Raw genomic sequence first — 21679 nt, 5'->3', positions numbered from 1 at the left:
CCTGTTCCACTGCTGTTGTTTTGTCCCTGCTTGACCCAGGACATGTAGGACTGCTCAAAGTTCTTATCCTGCTGAAATGGTGCAGGAGAGCCCAGTTTGGAGGCCAGGACCATCTTAGCCCCAGGTGCGGCCAGGCCTGTCCTCTGGCCCGTAGACAGAAGGGTGCTGGGGGTGGAGAGGGTCGTGGGAGCAGGGGTGGATGAGGGGGAGGCGGTGGCTGTGGTGGGGGTGCTGGCAGTGGTTAGAAGTTTCTGTTGCTCCAGGCGTTTCTACAAAAGAAAAAAAAAACATTATACAGGAACACGTACTTGTTATAAAATAAAACACAATTGGCTTGTGGAATCTGCAGATATTGTGCAGTAATGGTCTATAAATAATCAACATTTGTAGATGCTTTGTTTAAATCAGAGGTGTCCAAACTTTTGTCATTAAGGGCCACATTTAAAAACACAGACAAAGCTGAGGGCCGATTCAGGGCCATAGACTAGTCGCCAATACAGTGAATACTTCAAATCTGTGCGTTAATTACAAGTTAGACTGAACTGCTAGACCTTTATTCATGCTTACATCCTCAATTGGACACATTTAATATTTGATATGGGCTTGTTAAACTAGTATTTTCAGAAATGTACAGTAAAAAGTACAGTTTAAGTTAATATGGGCCAATTCACCTGGAAGCTTGAGGGCCAAGAGAAAATTATCTGAGGGCCGCATTTGACCCCTGGGCCACAGTTTGGGCATGCCTGGTTTAAATGATACAGAAATGTTGGCTCCTGCCCCGTTGCCTTAACCTGCCTCACACCAGATTGTGGTATTGAATTGAGTAGTACACATTTATCAACCTGGAACAGCTCTCACTGAAAGAGAGGTTACTGTAATCTTGTGCAGCAAGATTAATTCACACAATATTTCTAGTTCAAAATCTCACAAAAATCCATCTTCTAGACCAGAGACCAAGTTGAAGCCAAAGGTGAAGCGCACAAGTGAAACTAAGCAATCATAGCTACACCGACAAATGTACTTTATTCTATTTTAGCAAAAATACAGACTATTTTGTTTTTGAAAAACAGGTAAGAGCTTTGTGCTTTTGTGGTCAGAGATGATGCTTTTCTCTCAACTGCATTGTTTTTTTTAGATTGTTCCGATGATGTGATGCTTCGATCAATCACTCCTACTATGATCCAAGCCATCCCAGATTGATATATTCATTTCAGAGTGTTATACATCAGTCTGGCATGAGCCAGGTTACCTACCCTGATCAAAGAGAGGAAAGTCATCTACTTCAATTTTTTTTGCTTTTTAAATTTCAAAATGTACTATGCAAAATCGTCTGCCCTACAATAACCTTGAACGGATCTAGTTGATAGTGGTGTGGACTGCTGGAGTTACCTGCTGAGCTGCAAGTCTGGCCTGCTTGAGTTGATTCTCCAGGTGGGCCTTGACCTCCTCCACAGTCTTCAGAGAGGCACCAATTTTAGAGGGGTCCGCTCCTTGTGCCTTCTCCCTCTCCACTCTAGCAACACAAAAACATTCACAATTTTATTAGATTGCAAAAAACAAGTGTCATATAACCAAGTCTTGAACTTCATAGTAAACAAATGGCTAATTGCTGGTATATTGAAATTTTAGTTAGTAATATAAAAATTTCAACATAATGTTGTGGCATATTTACATAAAATCAAACATACATTTTCAGGTATTTTTTCCCTTTTACTACAAAACAGAAGTAAAAAAATATTTGAATTGGCTAGTAGGTTTTGGAAAGCGACTTATGAGTCAAAAAAATAATGACTATTAGACCCTGGTCATATCTTGTATAAACAGAAGACATTAGTATGGACCTCTCTGCAAAAGCTCTGATCTCCCACAGTTCCAGCTCCTCCTCTGGGATCCACGTCTCCACAGCGACAGGTCCAGACTGTTTGGCTGGCTCCTGCTTCTTGGGCCTGAGGGCACTGGAGCGCAGGCCCTTCCTCTGGGGAGTTGGGGTGTCTGTTTCAAACACGAGAAAGCACAATATTTAAGCACAGTTGTAGAGATAACCAAATTAATATTTTCTAATAATTGCTTTGTTTTAGGGCTGTCAAAAGTATCGAAAATCAGATACTAATTGATACTACTAGTGAAGAATGCAGTGAGCATTAGATGGGAAAAACTGAAAAGCCACTCCATAAGAGAATGTACCAACACCATCGCAAGAGCTCCTCTGGACCCCAGTTCGTTGTACATCTCCAACTCAAAGCCACTAACCACTCCTTTGAAGATAGTGAAGTACAGATGTTAGCCAGAGAAAAGAAATGGTTTGAAAGGGGAGTTAAACACAGATCAGTGGATCTGACCGCTCAACCAATGATGTTTTTTTTTATGTCGAGAGCGGGACTTGAACCACCAACCTTCGGATCAGTGGACAAACACTCTACCAACTGAGCTACTGTCGACCTCTACTTATGTCAAATGCTCTTCACTGATGTTAGGTGTAGGAAAAAGATATTTGGTGAAGGTTAGGGCACTGCCAATGTCTAACCAGGAAATTAAATTATGAATTCCACCAAAATTGTGAAACTAGAGAAACTAAGAACTTGAAAAGAAGTTGAAATGAAAGTGTGTACCTTTGGAGGTGTCCCGGCTCACCAGAGGGCAGATGATCTTCCTGATACAGTACTCGGAGCAGATCCCAAAAGGACCCACATCTCTGCGCTTGATAATCTCCGTGGTGATGATATCAGTGTCTGTGGTTTCTGAAAGACCATACAACCCATTACAATCAATCTGAAGTTGGTATAGAAAATAAATAAAAAAATCACAATACATTATGACTGGATATAGTCATTTGAATGTTTGTAATTGTATTTACTACACATAAAACACAAAGTTTAAATTTTACAAAAAAGGGACACTGGATGGTTGTATTGTCTTATTCTTTCCCTTTGTAAAGTAGATGAGCAAAACCTGTCAGCCTCAGTACTTGTTAAAGCAGGTATTTTGGTAGAAATTATGTGTACTGTAAGCTGTTTGCAACTAATTAGTATAAAGTTATAAAATGTTCTATCCTCAAAGAATCCGGGAAGTCCACTGTTAGCATGCTAATGTTTGTAAGCATCAAGGTCACAGTAACATTCTAGCTGCATTAGGAAAGTTGGGAATATGTTTGAACTGCTGCAAACTGTTTTCAAAATGTGAAAAACAAAACTAGTTCATTTTCAGACAGAAAAAAATCGGGTACAGTGCCTTTTGCTACTTTTGAGTATTTAACACTCGAAGAATGCCCTATTGTGTGGAGACCGAGCCATACCTTTCCTGGTGGTTCCGACAGCCGCAGAGGGTTTGACTGCCATGTCATCCCACCGCAGGCAGGCCCAGAGCAGCCTCAGCATCAGACTCACCCCAGCTAGAGACTTCACTGTTTGGAGACGATACCTGGAGGAAGTGACAAAATGTACTGTTGGTTAGCCCTGCAAGATTATATGAAAAAGAAACAAATTATTTTATATTGAATGAAAATAAAATAATCAAATCAAATTCATGCCGAATTAATTTTCAACATGTAACCGTTCTGGTACGTGGTCTGCTACGTGGTCTGCTACTAGCTTGTCTCTGGTGAGATATTATTTGCTTTTGTTAAGCAATAAACGACCCATAATTTAATAAATGCAAGATTAATGTCATTCTGCAGAACAATATAACTTGGACAAAGCTATAATATTGGACCCTTTACCAGAAAAATGTATAATGAACTTTAAACACTTGTCCGATAAAAGACTTGGGGATTCCTGTACTAAATTTAGTTATCATGTGACATGTCGATTCATAATGTTGAAACTACATCTTTGTCATCCTTTTTGCAGAACCATTTTCTTTTCTCACAAAACGAAATACGAAAAACCACAACCTACCTCCACGTCATCCCAAAGGTTGGCCGCGGCGATGGGTAGGGCCATATATCCAGTGCTGGCTTGGCGTTGTAGTTAAATATGGGCACTTCTCTGAATCCTCCCCTCCTTGCCAGCCTCTTGAGGTCGTCATTGGGCAGGACAAAAATGCTCTTCTTGCTGCTCTTGGTCACAAACTTGCGGTATGACGGTAGCGCGGTCCCTGAACGTAACTTCTTACCCTTGGAGAACTTTTGGAGACTCACCCTTTCTTTTGTGGAGTACTCTTTGCTAATCATGGAGCTAGCTGTAGTGGCTACTCCTCCCGACTTAGCTTTCTGGGAGGTGAGAGGCGTGGAGGCAGCTGGGAATGTGGGTTTGCTAGCTTCACCTGTGGAACTACTAGCATTTTTAGTCTCATCTTTTATGTCATCTGATTTGGGTCCTTCTGCTATGTGATTGTCCAATTTCTGGATTTTGCTAGGAGGTGGATGCGCATCATTTTGACACAAGTTACCATTCATTAAAGATTTCACGGTTTCTTTTGTGGGCTCTTTGACGCTATCTTGAATTTGGCTCTCTTGTCCATCTTGTTTAAGGTTAGCATCCACATTAGCATTTTTTCCATTTACTTGCACTGAACTGCTCTTGTCGTCTTGCTCAACTTCTTCAAATGTCCTTTTCTTCCCCTTTTCAGACAATGTATTCATTTCCTCAGAGTCTGTTGTTTCAGATATTCCATTGTTTTTGCTTGATATTGATTCTCCGTTGACTATAGAGCCTTCACCAGTTCCTGATTTCACCTGAGTTTCATGATCAATTTTGACTTCTTCAGGCTCGAAGTTGAGTTTTTTCACCACATTATCTTTAACTTGGGCATTCTCTTCTGTTTTAACACTAGGGGTCGCTGGAGGCTGTTGCATGGGTTCACTTTTGAGGGGTTTGGCTGCTGCTACGAGCTTGGTTGCTAACGCAGCCTGCCGTAGCCTCTCGAGCCGGGCTTTCTCCTCGAAGGTGAATTGCTTTACACGGCGCTCCAGTAGTGAGTCCAGTCTGGAGGGTTTGACCTTCTTCTTGTAGACTGTGCGCAGCTGGAAGCCCTGGCTCACGTTGACCACATCGTAGTAAGGAGAGAGCTCCTCCTCCTTGGGCTCGGAGCTGGGGACTGGTTCGGAGCTCATAGATTGATCGGTAGAGGGAGGAGGTGCAGTTTTATCTGTGGGAATAAGTGAAAAAAAGCAACCTTGCATAAAGAGACGACAAATGTGTCTAACTCAAATACATAGTGTTGGGAAGAGTTCTCTGAAAATATACTTAGTTACAGAATACCTGCATTAAAATGTATTTTGTAATGTATTCCATTACATGGGCCAATATGAATACTTTATTTTGAATACTTGGAGTATTACAAACGGCTTTATTTCTATTTCTATTCCCCTCTTTGGCATGCATTAACTTATGTCTAATTAGATAAGGGAAAAAGTGCAAGCACACCCATTGTACACAGTACAAAGCCAAAATGACACAATAAAGTGCCACCATGTATTCCTTTTCATTTAGGTAACTGTATTTTTCATTTAGGAAAGTAACTGTATTCTGAATACCACCAAGTGAAAAAGTAACTGTACCAGAATAAAGTTTCTTGACGGCAAGCTTAAATTTGAGACTGGGAAGTGTTGGCCTGAAACGCCTCATAATACATAATACTCTTCATAAAACTTGTAGTTACTTTAAATGATAAACAACAGTTACAAAACTCATTAGGATCTTTTTTTTTTAACCATACGCTGGTTGGGTTTACAGGAAATAAATTATATTATCAGTCTCTGCCCTAGTATCAGTTGATATTGAGGACACTTATAGATACTTAAAGCCAAAGTGTTGTCAGTGGTATCGAAACAGAAAAATTTTATTCTGAACAATAAAAAAAAAGTTTATTTACTACTATCACCTTATAATTATAGTAGTAAATACTACTATAATTTTAAGCAAAGCATTTCTGATAAGCAAGCCGATATGTCAATTGTCAATGTAAAAAAAAAAAACAACAAAACTTTTTTTTTGTATTTTAAATATTCTCTCAGCCTGCAGTCAGCATATTTGTACCCTGATTCAGTTTAAAATGTATCTAAAAATATTAACGGACAATAGAAATGGGAAAATTAATCACTGGCCAGTCGACTATAAAAATAGCTGTTAGTCGCAGCGCTACATACACATACACAGATTTTAACATATAAATGCAGAGGTGCGTCAGTTTTATGCATGCAAAATAAACAATAAGGACTTTTGGAAGCTGCCAAACTGAAAACTATTATATTTTTTGGCATGTACTTTATTCAAGATAGTATTTTATTGTGGCTTTCAACACAAGACACTTTACTTAAAATTTAAACAATCATACTTAGAACAATCAAATGCACTTCCTCTTACCTTTTTCTTCAGCTGGAATCGAATTGTTTCCTCTAGAAGGCTCTACCTCCATTTTCTCATCCTCTTTCTTTCTGTCCTCTTCTTTCCCATCCTTCTCCTCCTCCTTCTCATTTGCGTTCTGTCCATCTGTAGGAGTAGTAGTAGTAGTAGTGCTCTGAGGCTCCACAGCGTTGGAGGTCTGTCCCTCATCTTCCTTTTGTTCAGTCTGTTTTTCACTTTTCACTGCCTTTTTCTTAGCAGCATTTTCCTTCATTTTAGCTGCAAAAAATAAAGTTTAGAGAATTGTTTATTTAAAAGAGATTCCCTTCCAAAGCTTTATTATGAAACATTCCCTTACCCTCCAGCTCTTTGCGGTAGTTGACGTTAGTGTTGCCGGGCAGCCTGGGCACAAAGCGGGGTACTCGAGTCTTGCTGACCCAGATCCAGCCTCCATACCCAGTCACCCTGTACTCTTCACCCTTCTGCTTCCATACCTGAGAAATATGCATTCAGTTATGGTATATGCTAGTTTTTTTGTTGTATTGTGGTTCAAATTTTTTCAGATGATACTGGTATCTCATATTTGTCTTGCTGTTGCTATATTTTAAAATCGATGGCAAAGTTGTAGTTAAGTTCACAAAATAACTAACTTTGGAAAAATAATACCAAAACATGTATTTGCTGTACAATATGTAGTACTTCTAAGAAGATTGTGTAAACATACAACCACATCTTTAGCTTCCATTATAGATAAAATAAATCTCTATGAAAAATGTATTGTCCTGATAGCAGGAAATTCTGAACCATCACCTGATATCACCAATTGTTCAGTCAGGCAGACATTTTTTTTTAGTTTAGTACTTTTTGTTTCTTGTAGTTTTCAGTTTGTGGGTTAAAAATGTACTTCATTTTAATGAAGTACATTTTATTTGATTTTATTTTATTTTAGTGAAGTCATCATGTTTTCTCTATTAGTATCATATTTGAAACATTGTCAAGACTATATTCATCAGTCAATCATTTCTCAACAATGCTCCTGACCACATTATTTATTTGTCAATATATACACAATCTCTCAATCAATCTAAGGCTGTGCCAAAAAAAAGAAAAAGCGATTAGCGGTGACCTGTGCATGCTTTTAGACTTAGTATATTATACAAACTCATTCCAAGCTTTAAATGCGGATTTCTCCTTTAGTCATATCAACACGTAATAAAAACTGTAGTGATCCCTGCTCTCTCTACCTCAAGTCCCCCAGTCTTTCATTAACTTGAAAGAAGGTCAAATCGAAATGGGGAAAATTCTTTCCTCGTGTCGCCCGACCCTAATCTAGTCTATGAAATTTTGTGTGTGACAAATAAAACACTTCATTTTAACTAAGCAAAAATTATCATAGTTCATTGTATTTACTAAAACATATATTCAGTCCTAACAGGTGCGTATACAGTGCACATTAAAGCTGTATACTTCAAAGACATATACCTGATGTTTGATGGGAATGGTGTACTTGACCCATGTGGCCTGCTGCAGCGTCTCCTCATCCTCCAGCTTCTTCTCCTTCTTCTTCACCTTCTCCTTCTCCTCTCGCTCCATGGCAGTCATACGGTGCAGCCTAAATAACATCAGACCCACATAAAATAAAGCAGCGGAAATCAAACAAACCCAAATACAATACCAGTCAAAAGTTTGAACACCCCTTCTCATTGAGTGTTTTTTTCCCTTTGAATTTACTTTACAAATATATGATGCAACATATATGGAATTATGTAGCAAAAAAAATGACACAGTGAAATAACTCAACTAAATGCATTTTTATATTTTAGACTCCTCAAAGTAGCCAACCTTTGCTTTGCTGGCAGTGCTGCAAACCCTTGGCCTTTTGTCAACGAGCTTCATGATGAAGTCTCCTGAAATGGTTTTCTGTGTACCATGAAAGGGTCAAGGTGTGCCAATAGCGCAAAGGAGAGATCAAACCAAAGGGTGGCAATTTTGAGAAATGTAAAATTTGAAACAAGCTTTACTACATTCCACATGTGTCCATTCATGGTGTTGATGTCTTCAAGTGAGAATCGACAGTGTAAATAGTCGTGAAAATAAAGAAAAGAAACAAAAATGAAAGAGTGTGTCAAAAGTTTTGACTGGTATTTTAGTTGTTTATTACAATGATCATTAGCATTGTATTCATTTGTGTTGCATTCTCACTCAAGAGACCTCAAAATAACTATTGTTATTATTGTTATTATACAAATCTTGCTTCATATATTTGATGTCTTCCATGTGTAACTAAAATACAGAAAATAGTAAACAAAAGAAAAAAAAAAATTAATGAGTGGGTGTACCTCCTGTAAATACACATGCATCTTACCGCGTGTGTCCCAGAGACTCCTTCCACACAGGCAGCATGACCACAGGTTTGATGGCACACTCCAGGATGGCCAAGGCTAAAGCAAACTCCCGGGCCTTACTGCACATTTGCACTGCTTTGTTCCAGTTGTTCCTGAAAATAGATAGCATGTGCAATAGTTCTAGTTTTACAAATTCAACCACTAACCATTATGCAATAGGTATGTGACAAGGTCAGTCATAAGTACCGGTACTAAAAAATGTGGGGTCAAGGTTTGGAGGTACATATATTATAGAAACTTTGAATTATATTTAGAGGCAATGTGTTATGCATCAGTACTGCCACACCTCTACTTTTACTATTAAATGAGGAGGAATAGACATGTCCTACCCAATCTTTTTTAAGTTTTTCATTTCCTTTTTATTCAAATGTGTCTCTTGCAACAAAGCAGCTGATATATTCTCCGTTCTCAAAAAAGTAATTATCCTATTCACTGGATTGTTGCACCCTTTAATATTAAATGAACAAAAAAAAATAAAAATCACCGGAAAGGTCATTGCACAAGTTTATAATATACATTTAGTCCCCTGGTTTCACTGCACACAACATTCAATATATTAACAAGTCCCCTTTGGTTATTAAATAAACAAAAAAACCCAAAAGAAATTAAACAGAAAAACAAAAGAAATGTAACAGAAGGGATATTAGTCACATTTCAGTCCAACTAATCTTGTCTGCCTCTATCAAGACAAAAAGTGACTTCACTATGGATGGGTCGTTCAGCCAGCGTCATCATTATATGTGTCATGTGTTTGTCAATAGAAGGGAAATAGAAGGGTATCATGAAAAGATTTGAGCGGCAGAGTGCTGAAAAAGTAACTTCTATGACAAATTATAGCTTCATTCTGCCATTCATTTGGTGCTGCTTGGCACTTTTAATGTTATTGAGAATAGAAACATTTGTTGATTGGGCAAATCCTGCTTCATTGTTTTTGTGTTAGTGGCATAAAGTGGTTTCAATATTATAGTTCATTGCAGTATATCTTTGTAGAAATATAGACCTGTTACAATAACAAATTTTTTGAAGCACGATATCTCTATGTACCTGTGTGAGGCCCAGTTGGGATGCATGAAGGGCCCCGGCACGTTTGTTTCTAGCTGGGTGATGTTGAGACGGAGGGTGGCCACAGTGAGGGCCCTGGAGCCGTGGATGGTGCCGTTCCACTTGAACTCTGCGGCTGTGGTCAAGCTGAACTTGTGGGACAGATGCCTCCTCTTGTCGTGTTCCTCACGATGCTGGTGTTTGTTCAGGGCCAGCGTATTGGTGCTGTACTGGTTGTGGTAGACACGATACTTGCCTTCCTGTCCCAGCTTGAAGAAGTTGTTCATCTGGGTTTTGAGCACAGGGTCACTCTTGAAAAGGAGTGAGCAGAGCAGGGGCTGGAATGGGGACAGGAGCAGAGTTGAAATTATAAAGAGGTATTGTTGAGTTTCTAATTGTTTTGTAACATTCAGTAGGTTTGTAGTGTTAACCTTGGAGCTGGTACAACACCAGTTACAAGTTCGGACACACTTTGTCATGTAATGTTCTTTTTTATTTTCACTACTATTTACAATGCAGATTCTCTACGAACGAATAAAAACTATAAATTAACATATATGGAATGTAGCAAATTAAAAAAATAAACTCAAAATAAATCAAAGCTTGTTTTAGAGTTTTAATTATTGCCAGGGTTTGCTTTGATCACTGCTTTGCATCCTCTTGGCATGTCACCTGTGAAGTGGAAGCCATTTCAGGGGACTTTATAAAGCTTACTGAAAGAAGGCCAAGGGTTTGCAGCGCTCTCGACAAAGAAAAGGTTGGCTACTTTTAGGAATCTTAACCAAATACACTGCCTGGGCAAAAAAAAAAAAAAGTTGCCACCTGGATTTAACTAACCAAATAGGTACGAGCCTCCTATTACTGCATGCGTGATTATCGTTCAGCTGGCAACAAGTTATTTAACCCTAACTGGTGCTTCTCATTTCTTCAACAACCATGTTGAAAAATACATTCCGTGGTCATGGAAAAGATAGTTAGTTAGTCTGTTTGAGAAGGGTCATATCATTGGCATGCATCAAGCAGAGAAAACATCTAAGGAGATTGCAGAAACTACTAAAATTGGGTTAAGAACTGTCCAACACATTATTAAAAACTGGAAGGATAGTGGGGACCCATAGTTTTCGAGGAAGAAATGTGGCCGGAAAAAATCCTGAATGATCGTGATCGGTGATCACTTAAACATTTGGTGAAATCATATCGAAGAAAAACAACAGTAGAACTCAGGGCTATGTTTAATAGTGAAAGTAAAAGCATTTCCACACACACAATGCGAAGGGAACTCGAAGAATTTGGACTGAAAAGCCGTGTAGCCTTAAGAAAACCACTAATCAGTGAGCCTAACTAGAAAAAAGGCTTCAATTTGCTAGGGAGCATAAATATTGGACTCTGGAAAAATGGAAGAAGGTCATGTGGTCTGATGAGCCCAGATGAGTCTGTTCCAGAGCGATGGGCGCATCAGGATAAGAAGAGAGGCAGATGAAGTGATGCACGCATCATGCCTAGTGCCTACTGTACAAGCCTGTGAGGGCAGTGCTATGATCTGGGGTTGCTGCAGTTGGTCAGGTTTAAAAGCTAAAAATATCCACAAATCTTGGATCATATGTTTGCTACTTTCTACATACAGATGACTTAAAAAAGAAAAAAAAAAAATATGGGAAGAGAAAGTGTTCCAAACTTTTGACTGGTAGTGGTTATTTAGCCAGAGAAGGTTGAACACCGTCAACTAGGCAGGTATTTAGAGTGAATAGATTTTGTCACTCATCCAAGTAGCTTCTTCAGCTGTATCATATGCAATGGTCAAATTTTGCCATCTTACTGATATTGACTAAAAAATACATTAAAAAGTCATAGTAATGCTTATTTTGCTATTAATTCAGCAATTTGATCTTGGATGTTAAATTATTTTTTGTTCAAATATCATGCATGTTTGTAGATTTAGAAATGCACATAACATCAAATATAAATGTGATCATAAGTTCAAATAATGTGTAATTCTACAGTATACTGGAAAAATTTTACATGGAAGTCAAAACATTTAGGATAATCCAATTATCAATAGACAGTATAGTATCCTTTTTTGTGCATTTGAAATACAACTAATAAACAAGATTTATGTTATATATTAGTCAACAAAAGTAAAAAGCTAAATTAAAATAGGCTGTTTCCATGGACCTTTCTCACCTCCTTGTTCACTCTGCTCAGTGGGATCTCCCTTGCAGCTGCTGCTGTTGCTTCCTTCTCTCCTTTCATCTTGTTGTATTCATCTGTCATTCAGAAAACATTAGCATAAGCCTCAAATTTTGAACACATCCCATTCCAGTTCACACCAGCGGATGAAATAATTACCTGTGCCGTCCTGACTGGTGAAGGAGGAGCGGGAGGAGCGGTCGTTCAGGTCGGGCTGCTCAGGTTTGATGAGGCCACTGTTACTGTTGTTACTGGTGCTGGAGTCTGTGGGTTGGGATGATTCGGGCTCCTCCTTGGGTTGGGTCTTCATTTCGTTTTGGCTTTCACTGCTGCCAGGATCCTCTTTCATCTCCTCATCTAAGAAATAAAGAATAGATGTATTGTTTTAAAAGACTTGGTTAATATCTTTAATAATAATGAGAAGTTAGCATAATTCTTTGTGCAGTTTTCTGGATTTTACTATTTCTTGGGATCACAGGATTTCTCAGCAGGGTCTTTTTTATATTTTTAATGTATATTTTAACAGAGCAGAGTAAAACCCGTGTATGAAGTCATATTTCTATTTTGTGTTATACCTGAACGTCAGTGACAACAGCTGCAGATACATTTTCAGTTGGATTGCCATAATACTCACCATAGGGTTATAAAAAAATAAAAATAAAAAATAAGATCAAGATATTAACCTTTGTCAGTTTCTAGACCTTTCTTTCTGGATAGGAAACTTGTTGTTGTCTTTGGAGACTAAAGGTGAATTCCCAGGTTGTTAATTTAAAAAGGAGAGCAAAGATAGTATGACAAACCAGGTTGTCAGAAGTATCGGGAATCACATACTAATCAATACTAAAACTAATATCAAAACTAGTTACTCATTTGAGCACATATCTATACTGCAATAAAATCACATTAACAGGACAAAATTTGAGCTTTCCTGAACAATATTAGTTGGCATTTTGAGCTTTATCAGGATGGATTTATGGCTTCATGGTAACATAAAGAAACTACCATTATTTTGTGATGAAAATTACATTTGACTACTAAAAAAGTAGCATTCTTCATCCTGGTATCATAATCGGTATCGAGTGAATTCCTTAGTGTTGTCACAATACTAAAATTTCAAACTCCATTTCAATACTAATGACAAAGCAGAAAGAGAAGCAGTGTTGTTCAAGTGCTCTATACTGTCACTGAGTCACAGACAGAAGAATGAGGGGTGCACAGATTAGCAGTTAGCACAGAGGCCCTGATAGAGCGTCTGGTGTGAAGAGGCTGTTATGTAAACTGAGCTAAGAGCACAGAGCCTCTCACTACACAGGCTCGATGGAAAAAAAACAGCAGTCACAATGGGCAGACACTACATAAAGGACTATATACTGTTGTGTTCTTGAGCAAGACACTTCACATTTAAGTGTTTTGACTGACTGTGGGACATACTATTCAGAGCATACATGCTTGACAAGCAGGTGGTGAACACAACACGAGAAAAGTTAAATAGTGACCTTTAAAATTCAATAATGACATTTGAGGTAATATGACTTTTTAGGACTCCAGAATGATATCATTATAAAGGTATACTGTACAGGGCAACCTGTCAAGACCAGGGGACCCATTTCAAGATGTTCAGTTAGTCTTGGTCAGGACTACCTTAGCTGAAGGATTTCACCTATTGTGCATGTTTTGGGTTTATAGAAGAAACCAGAGTGCCCGCAGGAAACCCACCCAGACACAGGAAGAAATATGCAAACTCTACATGGAAAGGCCTGGGGCTAGGCCGGGCTTCTTGTTATGAGGCAAGAATACTAGCCACTCAACCATTATTCAGCAGAAAAGAAATATGATTTAATGAGTCATGTTGGTGTATCTAAAACAAAAAGCTACAGCTCAAGAAGATGCAAATAAAGCAGGACACAGTGGAACACAGATGAACTGTCAGGGGTGGCTAGATGGAGGATGGAACACAGCACACAGACTGGTACCTGCTTCCCCCTGCTGTGCCTCTGGGGGTTGCTCCTTATCTGCCCCCTCTGTGCCTTTGCCAGAGTCCTGAACAGCAGAGGCAGAATGGGGCTCAGGCTCACCACTGCTCTCCTCTGTGGGAGCGCCAGCTGTGGCTGCAGCAACAGTAACAATGTCACAAGTACACAAATACAAGTTACTCCAAGTGTCCATAGCAAGTGATGGGCTTGTGAAATGTCTGTAGAATTGTACCTTGGGAGCTGGACTCCTGGCTCATCTCGGTGTCCCTCTGCTCTCCATTGCTGATTGCTGGTTCTTCTGTTGAGGGCTTCTCTGCCTCGCTCTTGGCTACCTCCTCTTTGCGCTTGACTTCCTTAGCCTCTCGCAGCCCCTTCAAACGCTCCTCCACAACTTCTATAAGCAGAAGGGAGGAAAGAGAATGTTGATTAAATGTTACCAACAACAATACTATATCAGACAAACAGTTTGCATTCCAGTGATGGTGTGACTAGAGCAGTAGTAGATGTTTGTATACAGTATGTACATGTAGGGTCAAGCCTAAAATTATTTCATTGCATGTTATAATTTAATTTGTACTATTGGACAAATGCATCGAGATAACACTAAAGAATTATTTCAAAGGTGGCTGCCTAATTGATACATTACAATAGTCAGGCATTGGACAGGTTTTATGTCACAACATGAGATGTACTGGCAGAATGACTACTGGCAGAATTGTAGCAAAATAATAAAAAAAAAACAAAGCTAGAAGAGCCGTGAAGTTGCTAGTTGAACCTGGAAGTGACATTATCGCTTAACAACTCTATAATTGCAAACATAAGGAAGTGCCAATATGAACACCATAGAAGCATTATTGGATTGTAAATGAGTGTAAGAGATGTACCGTTGAGAGCTGACAGATAGTTGCGTGCACTGCTGGCCTTCTTGGTGAGGTCCAGGGTGATGTCCATGTGGGCCTGTACCTCCTCCCTGACCTCCTCCAGAGTGGCATAAAGGTCACTCTCCCAGTACTCCTGATCCAACAGCTCCATCAGCTCCTCCAACTGGGGCCGGGTGCTGTAGTACCACGTGCGCTTGCTCTCCTGCTCACCCTCCTCTTCTCTGGAACACCAACAGCAAAATCAACAGACTGCTAAATTTAAACAGATTTTTTTTTTTTTTTTTTATGTGATTAAAAAAAAAGCTTAAAAATATTTTATTCGGGGCTGCACAATATACCATTTGACTCAAAATTACAATTTAAGTTGGAGTTATTATCGAATCCCAAAGGCTGCAATTATTTCGATAATAGAATGTCTGCAAATCTCATATATATCCTCCTGATTTTGTTATCCTGTTATACCTGTAGTTTAGACCTCTATAAACATGTTCTGAAATACATGGGATTCTTGAGTACTAGTTCATATTTCAGTCTGTTCTCAAATGTTAATGCTCTTGGAAAAATAATATTCTTAAAACAAAAATCTAATCACAATTATATTTTATTCATCATCTGCTGATGTCCTGCATTGAGACCATGAAAAAGAAATCAATGCTACAAAATGATCTCTTGAGTCTCTTATGGTTGTTCATAACAAAGCCTGCGTATCTCCTAGGGTATGTTGGCACATACATTCAAGCCTGAGATGAGCTATATTTACCCATACAGATATTAAGATTTAAATCCATCAAGCCCCACAAGTGTGTCTAAAGGTAAAGTCAAGTCCTTATTTTTTCACTTTAGTATAATAACAAAATACATAATGTAATTGAATGCATGATTTTTCTTTGAATGCTATTCTATAACCATTTCTTCTCATGGGTCCGTTCAAAAAAACAAATCTGATGCATAAACTGGGAATGATACATGGGCATGGAGACTGGGACAGCTGAGAAAGAATATTGATGTCACATATTGATAGGTGAGTAGAAAAGATTATTTTTGCCATGATAAATAAGAAAGCCAGATAATTCTAGAAGGCCCTTTATAAAATAGTATAGTATATAGTGGTATCAAAGATCCCCATTCAAAAATAAAAAGACAAAAAATAGGGTTTGCATATCTACATGGCCAAAATCTAAAGGATTAATATGAGACACATTTTCAGTATCTGCCATTAAGTGCTTCTTCCTCTGCTATTTCCAATATATGAGTGGAAAATGTCATTCAGCCAAGGGCAATGGATATTCTGACTGGAACATCAGCATGTACGCATGTTGTTGCTGACAGTCAGATACTGAACACACCTAAGTGAGAGCAGTTTTGTTCTCAATAGGACACGGAAGACTTCAATGCACATGACACTACTAATGATCCTGTTACAGGTGAAACATGGGACTGGGTCTATATATCTAAATAGTGTCTAGATTTAACTTTGGATTGGACTTTGGATATGTTGCGCTATTGCCACTATGTAGCGTTTATATTCTATTATACTGATAGCATCTCAGACAAGTATGGCATTTATTTCTCACTAATTGGAAAAGGAAAAACTGCACATGCACTCACAAGAATGGTGTTTGTATTTTTCTCATTAATATCGTGCAATTCAAAGCCTAAGTTGCACAATCAAATAACGCAATACATTTTTTTGACTTTAGGAAAGTAACTATTCAGAATACTAATAATACTAAAGTGTACTGTAAGTATCTGTAGTGTATTACAATTTACTTTTTCATTGGATGATATTCAAAATACATTTTAGCATTATCATTCTGAATATTCATTTTACGTACATATATTCACTAATTTGCTGAACTTTGGTTATAATGTTACATGTCTAATATAGATACTTGTCCCTATCAAATTAAAGTGTGTCAATTGTCTCTCCAGCGGCCTAATCAAGCTATCTAACGTGCTAACTAAGAAATGCCTAGTTAAAATTTTACCATGTCATCTTAAGCATAAGAATCATAATAGTCAAAAGCAAGGAGGCTCAGCTAATACTTACACAATAATCCTTCTGTTGAGAAACCAGTACTTCCTCTGGTGCCGGTCGTATCCGATGGGCTCCTGTCTGATGTAAGGCTTGTTCTTCTGCACTTCCATGATGCAGTCGTTGACCCCGGGCACCTGATGGGCCACACACACCTCACACTGCCACTCATCCTCGGGTACGGCCTCCAGCGGGGGCTTCACACACTCCAGGTGGTACACCGCCGAGCACGTCTCACAGCACAGCAGGTCTCCCAGCCTGTGGCATACTCTGCAGTGGTCATCATACTGCATCACGCCGTCAGACATCAGCTCATCACGGGCAATGTTTGTGGTGAGGAATAGGTCCACCAAAAACTGTAACACACGCACTTTACTCTCAAGAGGACCATATGGATACTCGTCTGTCTCTAGGTAAGGAAGTACATGGTGATACTCTTTGTCACTCTCACAGTATGAGCGCAACACTTCAGGCCACGTCATGCCGTCTATAAAGAACAAAGTGGAGTTGACACTGTCTTTGAGGTCCGTGGGGCCGAAGGTAGTATTAGAGGTATCCTCTTCTCGTAGAATCACTTTTAGAAGAGCTATGTGTGTCTCAGAGATTAAAGTACTTTGCTCTTGGCCCAGAAGAGCAGCACAAAAGTCCTCAAAGCGGAAAGGAGAGAGGCGTAGCACAGAGCTGAAGTTGCGCAGCACCTCGTAGATGGAGACTGCACTGAGAAGTTCCTCATTAGGTACCAGGAGGTCCTCAGAGGAATCTGGAAGCACCAGAGGAGGAATCTCCTTCTCCTCCAGGATGGGCGTGCGGGGTCGTGGAGCACGTCCTCGTCTTTTACCTGGGATACACACGGAATTACATTAGATTTTAGTAGGCCGTATGGTTACCATCTTCTTATGTTATCAAAAGAAGTGGTCATGAAACACACAAATATAATAGTTTTGTAACACAAAGTCAAATTACAGCAATTTAAAATTATATTATGTTCTAGATTATTGAAATGCAGGTATATAATCTGCCAATTATTTAGTACCAATTTAAGAGTATTAAATTTCATAATATTGTTTGTGAAACTTCTGATCAGTTAATTTTGCTCATCATACTTTGAATGTAAATTCATACATTTGTATACTAAAGCTTTTGTCAGTCACTGTATAATGTGTGTAACTAAACACTTCCACATGGGCTGCAAACTCCCACTTGTTGCTGTCGGAGTGATGCACAAGCCAAGTTGCCGGCTAGCAAAGTTTGAAAGAAATTTCACAGTAGCCATGCTAGCGCCTTAATTAACTGTTTGGTTCCTTGATAATTAACAGTGTTCGGTACTTAATAGTCAATTAATCTTTAAGTTTTAGGGTATGCGTATCAATGCAAATAAAACAACACTAACATCCAATTTTGCCTAAACTAATACGACTGCACTGTTTGTTTGACAGGAGACAACGTGAGCTAATGTGGCATGCTAACATTAGCATGCTAGCAGCTAAGCGAATGACAGAAGCTGTCAAATGCCATTCTAAGCAAGGTTGTGCCATTATAGAAACGCGCCAGCATGTTCCCCGTGTGTTTATATGTGCAAAGAGCACACATGCAGACTCACACCCGGACTCAGTGACACCTACACTTGCAGAACAGTCCTGAGCAGACTGCGGCCTGTGTTCATTCTCCATTTTGAACAATACAACCTGTCCGCTTCCTGCTCTACACCGTAGTAAGCTGCACTGGCCCGGGCCATGAGTCCCCGGGTGTACGGCCTGGGTGTGTGTGGGCATGGTGCTTATGTACCCGGGGTGCTGGCGTGGGTGCTCTGGCTCCTGAAGCTGCTCTCGGTGCAGTAGCTCGCATCATCCTCCTCCTCCTCCAGCTCGTCCAGCGGCTCCTCATCCTCCAGGCAGTCAGAGTCCGCTTTGAGGCCCTCTTCCTCCTCGGACTGCGTCTCTTCCTCCAAAAACTCTTCTTCATCAGACCTGAGGCTCACGGCGTCCTCTTCCTCATCACTCTCGTGGTCATCGTACACCACAGTCTTGGAGCCTTTGCTCCGCCTGGCTCCGCGGGTCCCCCTGCCTCCTCTGCCCGCACCGCCGCCTCTGCTGCGTGCCTTTCCTCGGGCAGACGCACTGGAGCCCCGTTTCCTCTTCGCTTTGACCGGTTTAGGGCTCTCCCTGGTCGGGCTCTCCAAGTCCTCATCCCCACTGTCCCTGGCTCTGGGTTTGATGTTCCTCCTGGGTCGTAGGCCGCGGGTCGGCGCTGGGGATGGCTCCTCGCTCGGTAACGGTTTGGACGGCCTGCCCCTGCCTCTGCCTCTCATGATAGGCCAAATCTATTCTTTTGCAAGCCCAGTCTGTGCGCGTCTTTAGGCAATGCGGACGCCTGCAAAAGTGCAACCTCCTCAAAGCTTATCCGGTGGGGGCCCGAAAGGTGCAGTCGCCCAGTGAAGCCCCCGTGCCTTTTCGGGTGTGAAAGCTCAAAATGTTAGCCCGGCGTCCCATTTGGATTCGCCTTGAGCCGCCATTTTTCTTCTCCTCCGCCGCTGCCTCTGAACAACAGGGCCCTCGCTCTGGTCACGTGGTGTCGCCTTACTGAAAGCACACTTCAATTTTTTCTATCTCTACACAATAATATGCATTATTTTTGATAATATTGACTACATACTACTCATATAAAAATATTTGACATAATTTATTTAGATTATGTATCAATAATCCACTTGAAATAATCCTCAAATTCACAAAGTGGTTGAATGCTCAAATACTACTGCGGTATTTCATAAGACATGAACACAATACAATAATTCATAATATAGAAAAAAAAACCATAACAAATATTGTAGAAGAAAAAAGTTAACACTGTTTTTGAAAAAGACATAAAAGCACATTAATAAACAGTGTGAGAGCACCCTCTACCGACCATTGTCCGAAGTATTATTTAAGAATAATGTGTAATTGTAATAAAGTACATTTAAATAAACTTGGATTATAGAGAAATGTATAACTCAAAGCTCTTATAATTGAATGTATAATGATGGATAATTTGATTGTTCATACAAACATTACTCTTTGTCACTCTGAGTTTTTACCAGTAGGTGGCAGTGATTACCCACTGATGTTCACATAGCAGCCCCTGAATAATTTCTATTACATTTTAGTCAGGACAATGCTTGAAAAGCAGCAGCTATAGAATAATCTATAGCCTGAATACAAAAATGTACAGCAGAACATTATAGCATATGGGCTACATTTGGAAAAAAATAATTGTTTTGTTTTTGTCAGTGCTTGTGTTGGGAGATATTATTAACAAAATTCAGGCAGATATGTCGTACCTATGACTAATTTATACAGCTGTGTCTTTTGGCAAGACGATTCACCCACCTTGCCAATCAGCCCCAGGGCAGCTGTGACTAAATGTGAACTGCCATTGTCATGTCATTTGAGAAGCTTGTCACGATGGTAAGGCACAACACTAATGCAACCCATTATTTTTTCATAATTGCCACCTCTGGCCTTTCAGGGGTATAGGCTAAACCTTCTCTCACCTTTCCACAGATCTAACCTGTAATTGGGCCCGGTGGCACTATCTTCTTATCTCTGTGAACATAAGGTAGATACTGTGGAAAATTGTAAACAAAGGAAAATCTCCATGGAGACAAGAGGGTGGCATACTGTCTACCAAAAAAGTTTTGCAGTGCACCTTTAAGAACAAGCAGGAATGAAACTTAAACTCCAATTCAATTTAGCTGGTTCCTTTTAACCAAACCTCACATAAGACCCATTTGAGCCTCCTTTTGTATACTTGTATTCTCCTTTCACTATCAGGCCTACAGTATATGTTTATAATGGAGGCAGTGGTGCGATCTGATGTAAAAGTGCCGCTGATGTAACAGTGAGGGACCAAAATGTAAGAAAGCAGCACCAATGCAGCTCCTGTTTACAGACGTCTGCTACTGTCACAAGTGGAGCAGACAGGACAACAGACCAGAGAAGAAAACTGAAGAGACTACTGCAGCTGGGGCCAGCAAATTGCTACAGTATTAGGTACAGTCTAATGACAGTTGTACAAGGAAATATCTTATTACTGAAAACCTAAAAGGTAGATTTGTTATGCTATAGGTTTGCTTATTAGATGTTCATAATAGGTAATTAAAGAGCCATAGTTGAAACTACCAGAAATATTGTAGTAATAAATGGGTTGTAGTTTCACTGTGGTCTATTCTATGACCCACATTGCCTGGCAGTCCTTTACTACTACTGCCACTACTACTACTACTATATGACTACTATCACTACCGGTACTTATAGCCTAGAACAGCAACTACAACCATTTTGAAGGGTGGAAATTATTTCAGCTAATAGCATTATAATAGGTTGTGTTCACACTCCTGAATTTGATCATTTCAGATTTCAGACGCTAAACTTTGTGCTTGTTTTTGTTTCATGTGGATAGGTCCAGTAATTATAGAGATACTGACCACACACCAGGATAACAAATAAAACCAAAGTTATCTGACCATTTTAATCTATATCCATTCTGAAATGTGATGATGTCTCTGAGCACAGTTTCTACTACTACTTGTACAATTTATCTGATGGTCCATTATGCATATCCCCCTTAGCACCATATCCTATTACTACTGATCCCTGATATTGATATTGTACACTGCCTGGCCAAAAAAAAAAAAGTCGCCACCTGGATTTAACTAAGCAAATATGTTGGGGTTGCTGCAGTTGGTCAGGTCTAGGTTCAGCAAGAGTCTGTGCTCAAAAAATGAGGTCAGCTGACACCTGAATATACTGAATGACCAGGTTATTCCATCATTTTTTCTTCCCTGATGACACAGGCATATTCCAAGATGACAATGCCAGGATTCATCGGGCTTAAA

At 39.6% G+C, this 21679-nt stretch overlaps 1 protein-coding gene across 1 annotated transcript in view; it reads right to left on the bottom strand.

Moving 5' to 3' along the window:
- LOC117375317 (nucleosome-remodeling factor subunit BPTF-like) overlaps nucleotides 1–19328 on the bottom strand; it is a 37793-nt gene extending 18465 nt beyond the window's left edge. The window contains exons 1-18 of the mRNA XM_055223397.1: nucleotides 18589–19328; nucleotides 16819–17641; nucleotides 14772–14989; nucleotides 14120–14281; nucleotides 13888–14022; nucleotides 12074–12271; nucleotides 11909–11991; nucleotides 9731–10065; nucleotides 8647–8778; nucleotides 7764–7893; nucleotides 6640–6775; nucleotides 6303–6560; nucleotides 3894–5085; nucleotides 3293–3417; nucleotides 2610–2738; nucleotides 1842–1992; nucleotides 1390–1513; nucleotides 2–269 (exon numbers count right to left, since the gene is read on the bottom strand). Of these exons, the coding sequence (XP_055079372.1) occupies nucleotides 2–269; nucleotides 1390–1513; nucleotides 1842–1992; nucleotides 2610–2738; nucleotides 3293–3417; nucleotides 3894–5085; nucleotides 6303–6560; nucleotides 6640–6775; nucleotides 7764–7893; nucleotides 8647–8778; nucleotides 9731–10065; nucleotides 11909–11991; nucleotides 12074–12271; nucleotides 13888–14022; nucleotides 14120–14281; nucleotides 14772–14989; nucleotides 16819–17641; nucleotides 18589–19111 (5122 nt within the window). The 5' untranslated portion in view covers nucleotides 19112–19328. The remainder of the gene's footprint in view (nucleotide 1; nucleotides 270–1389; nucleotides 1514–1841; nucleotides 1993–2609; nucleotides 2739–3292; nucleotides 3418–3893; nucleotides 5086–6302; nucleotides 6561–6639; nucleotides 6776–7763; nucleotides 7894–8646; nucleotides 8779–9730; nucleotides 10066–11908; nucleotides 11992–12073; nucleotides 12272–13887; nucleotides 14023–14119; nucleotides 14282–14771; nucleotides 14990–16818; nucleotides 17642–18588) is intronic.
- Nucleotides 19329–21679: the final 2351 nt, after the last annotated feature.

The sequence above is a fragment of the Periophthalmus magnuspinnatus genome, chromosome 8 (assembly GCF_009829125.3).
Source record: "Periophthalmus magnuspinnatus isolate fPerMag1 chromosome 8, fPerMag1.2.pri, whole genome shotgun sequence".
NCBI lineage: Eukaryota > Metazoa > Chordata > Actinopteri > Gobiiformes > Gobiidae > Periophthalmus > Periophthalmus magnuspinnatus.
Note: the sequence above shows the minus strand (reverse complement) of the source record. Positions and strands in the feature narration are given on the sequence as shown.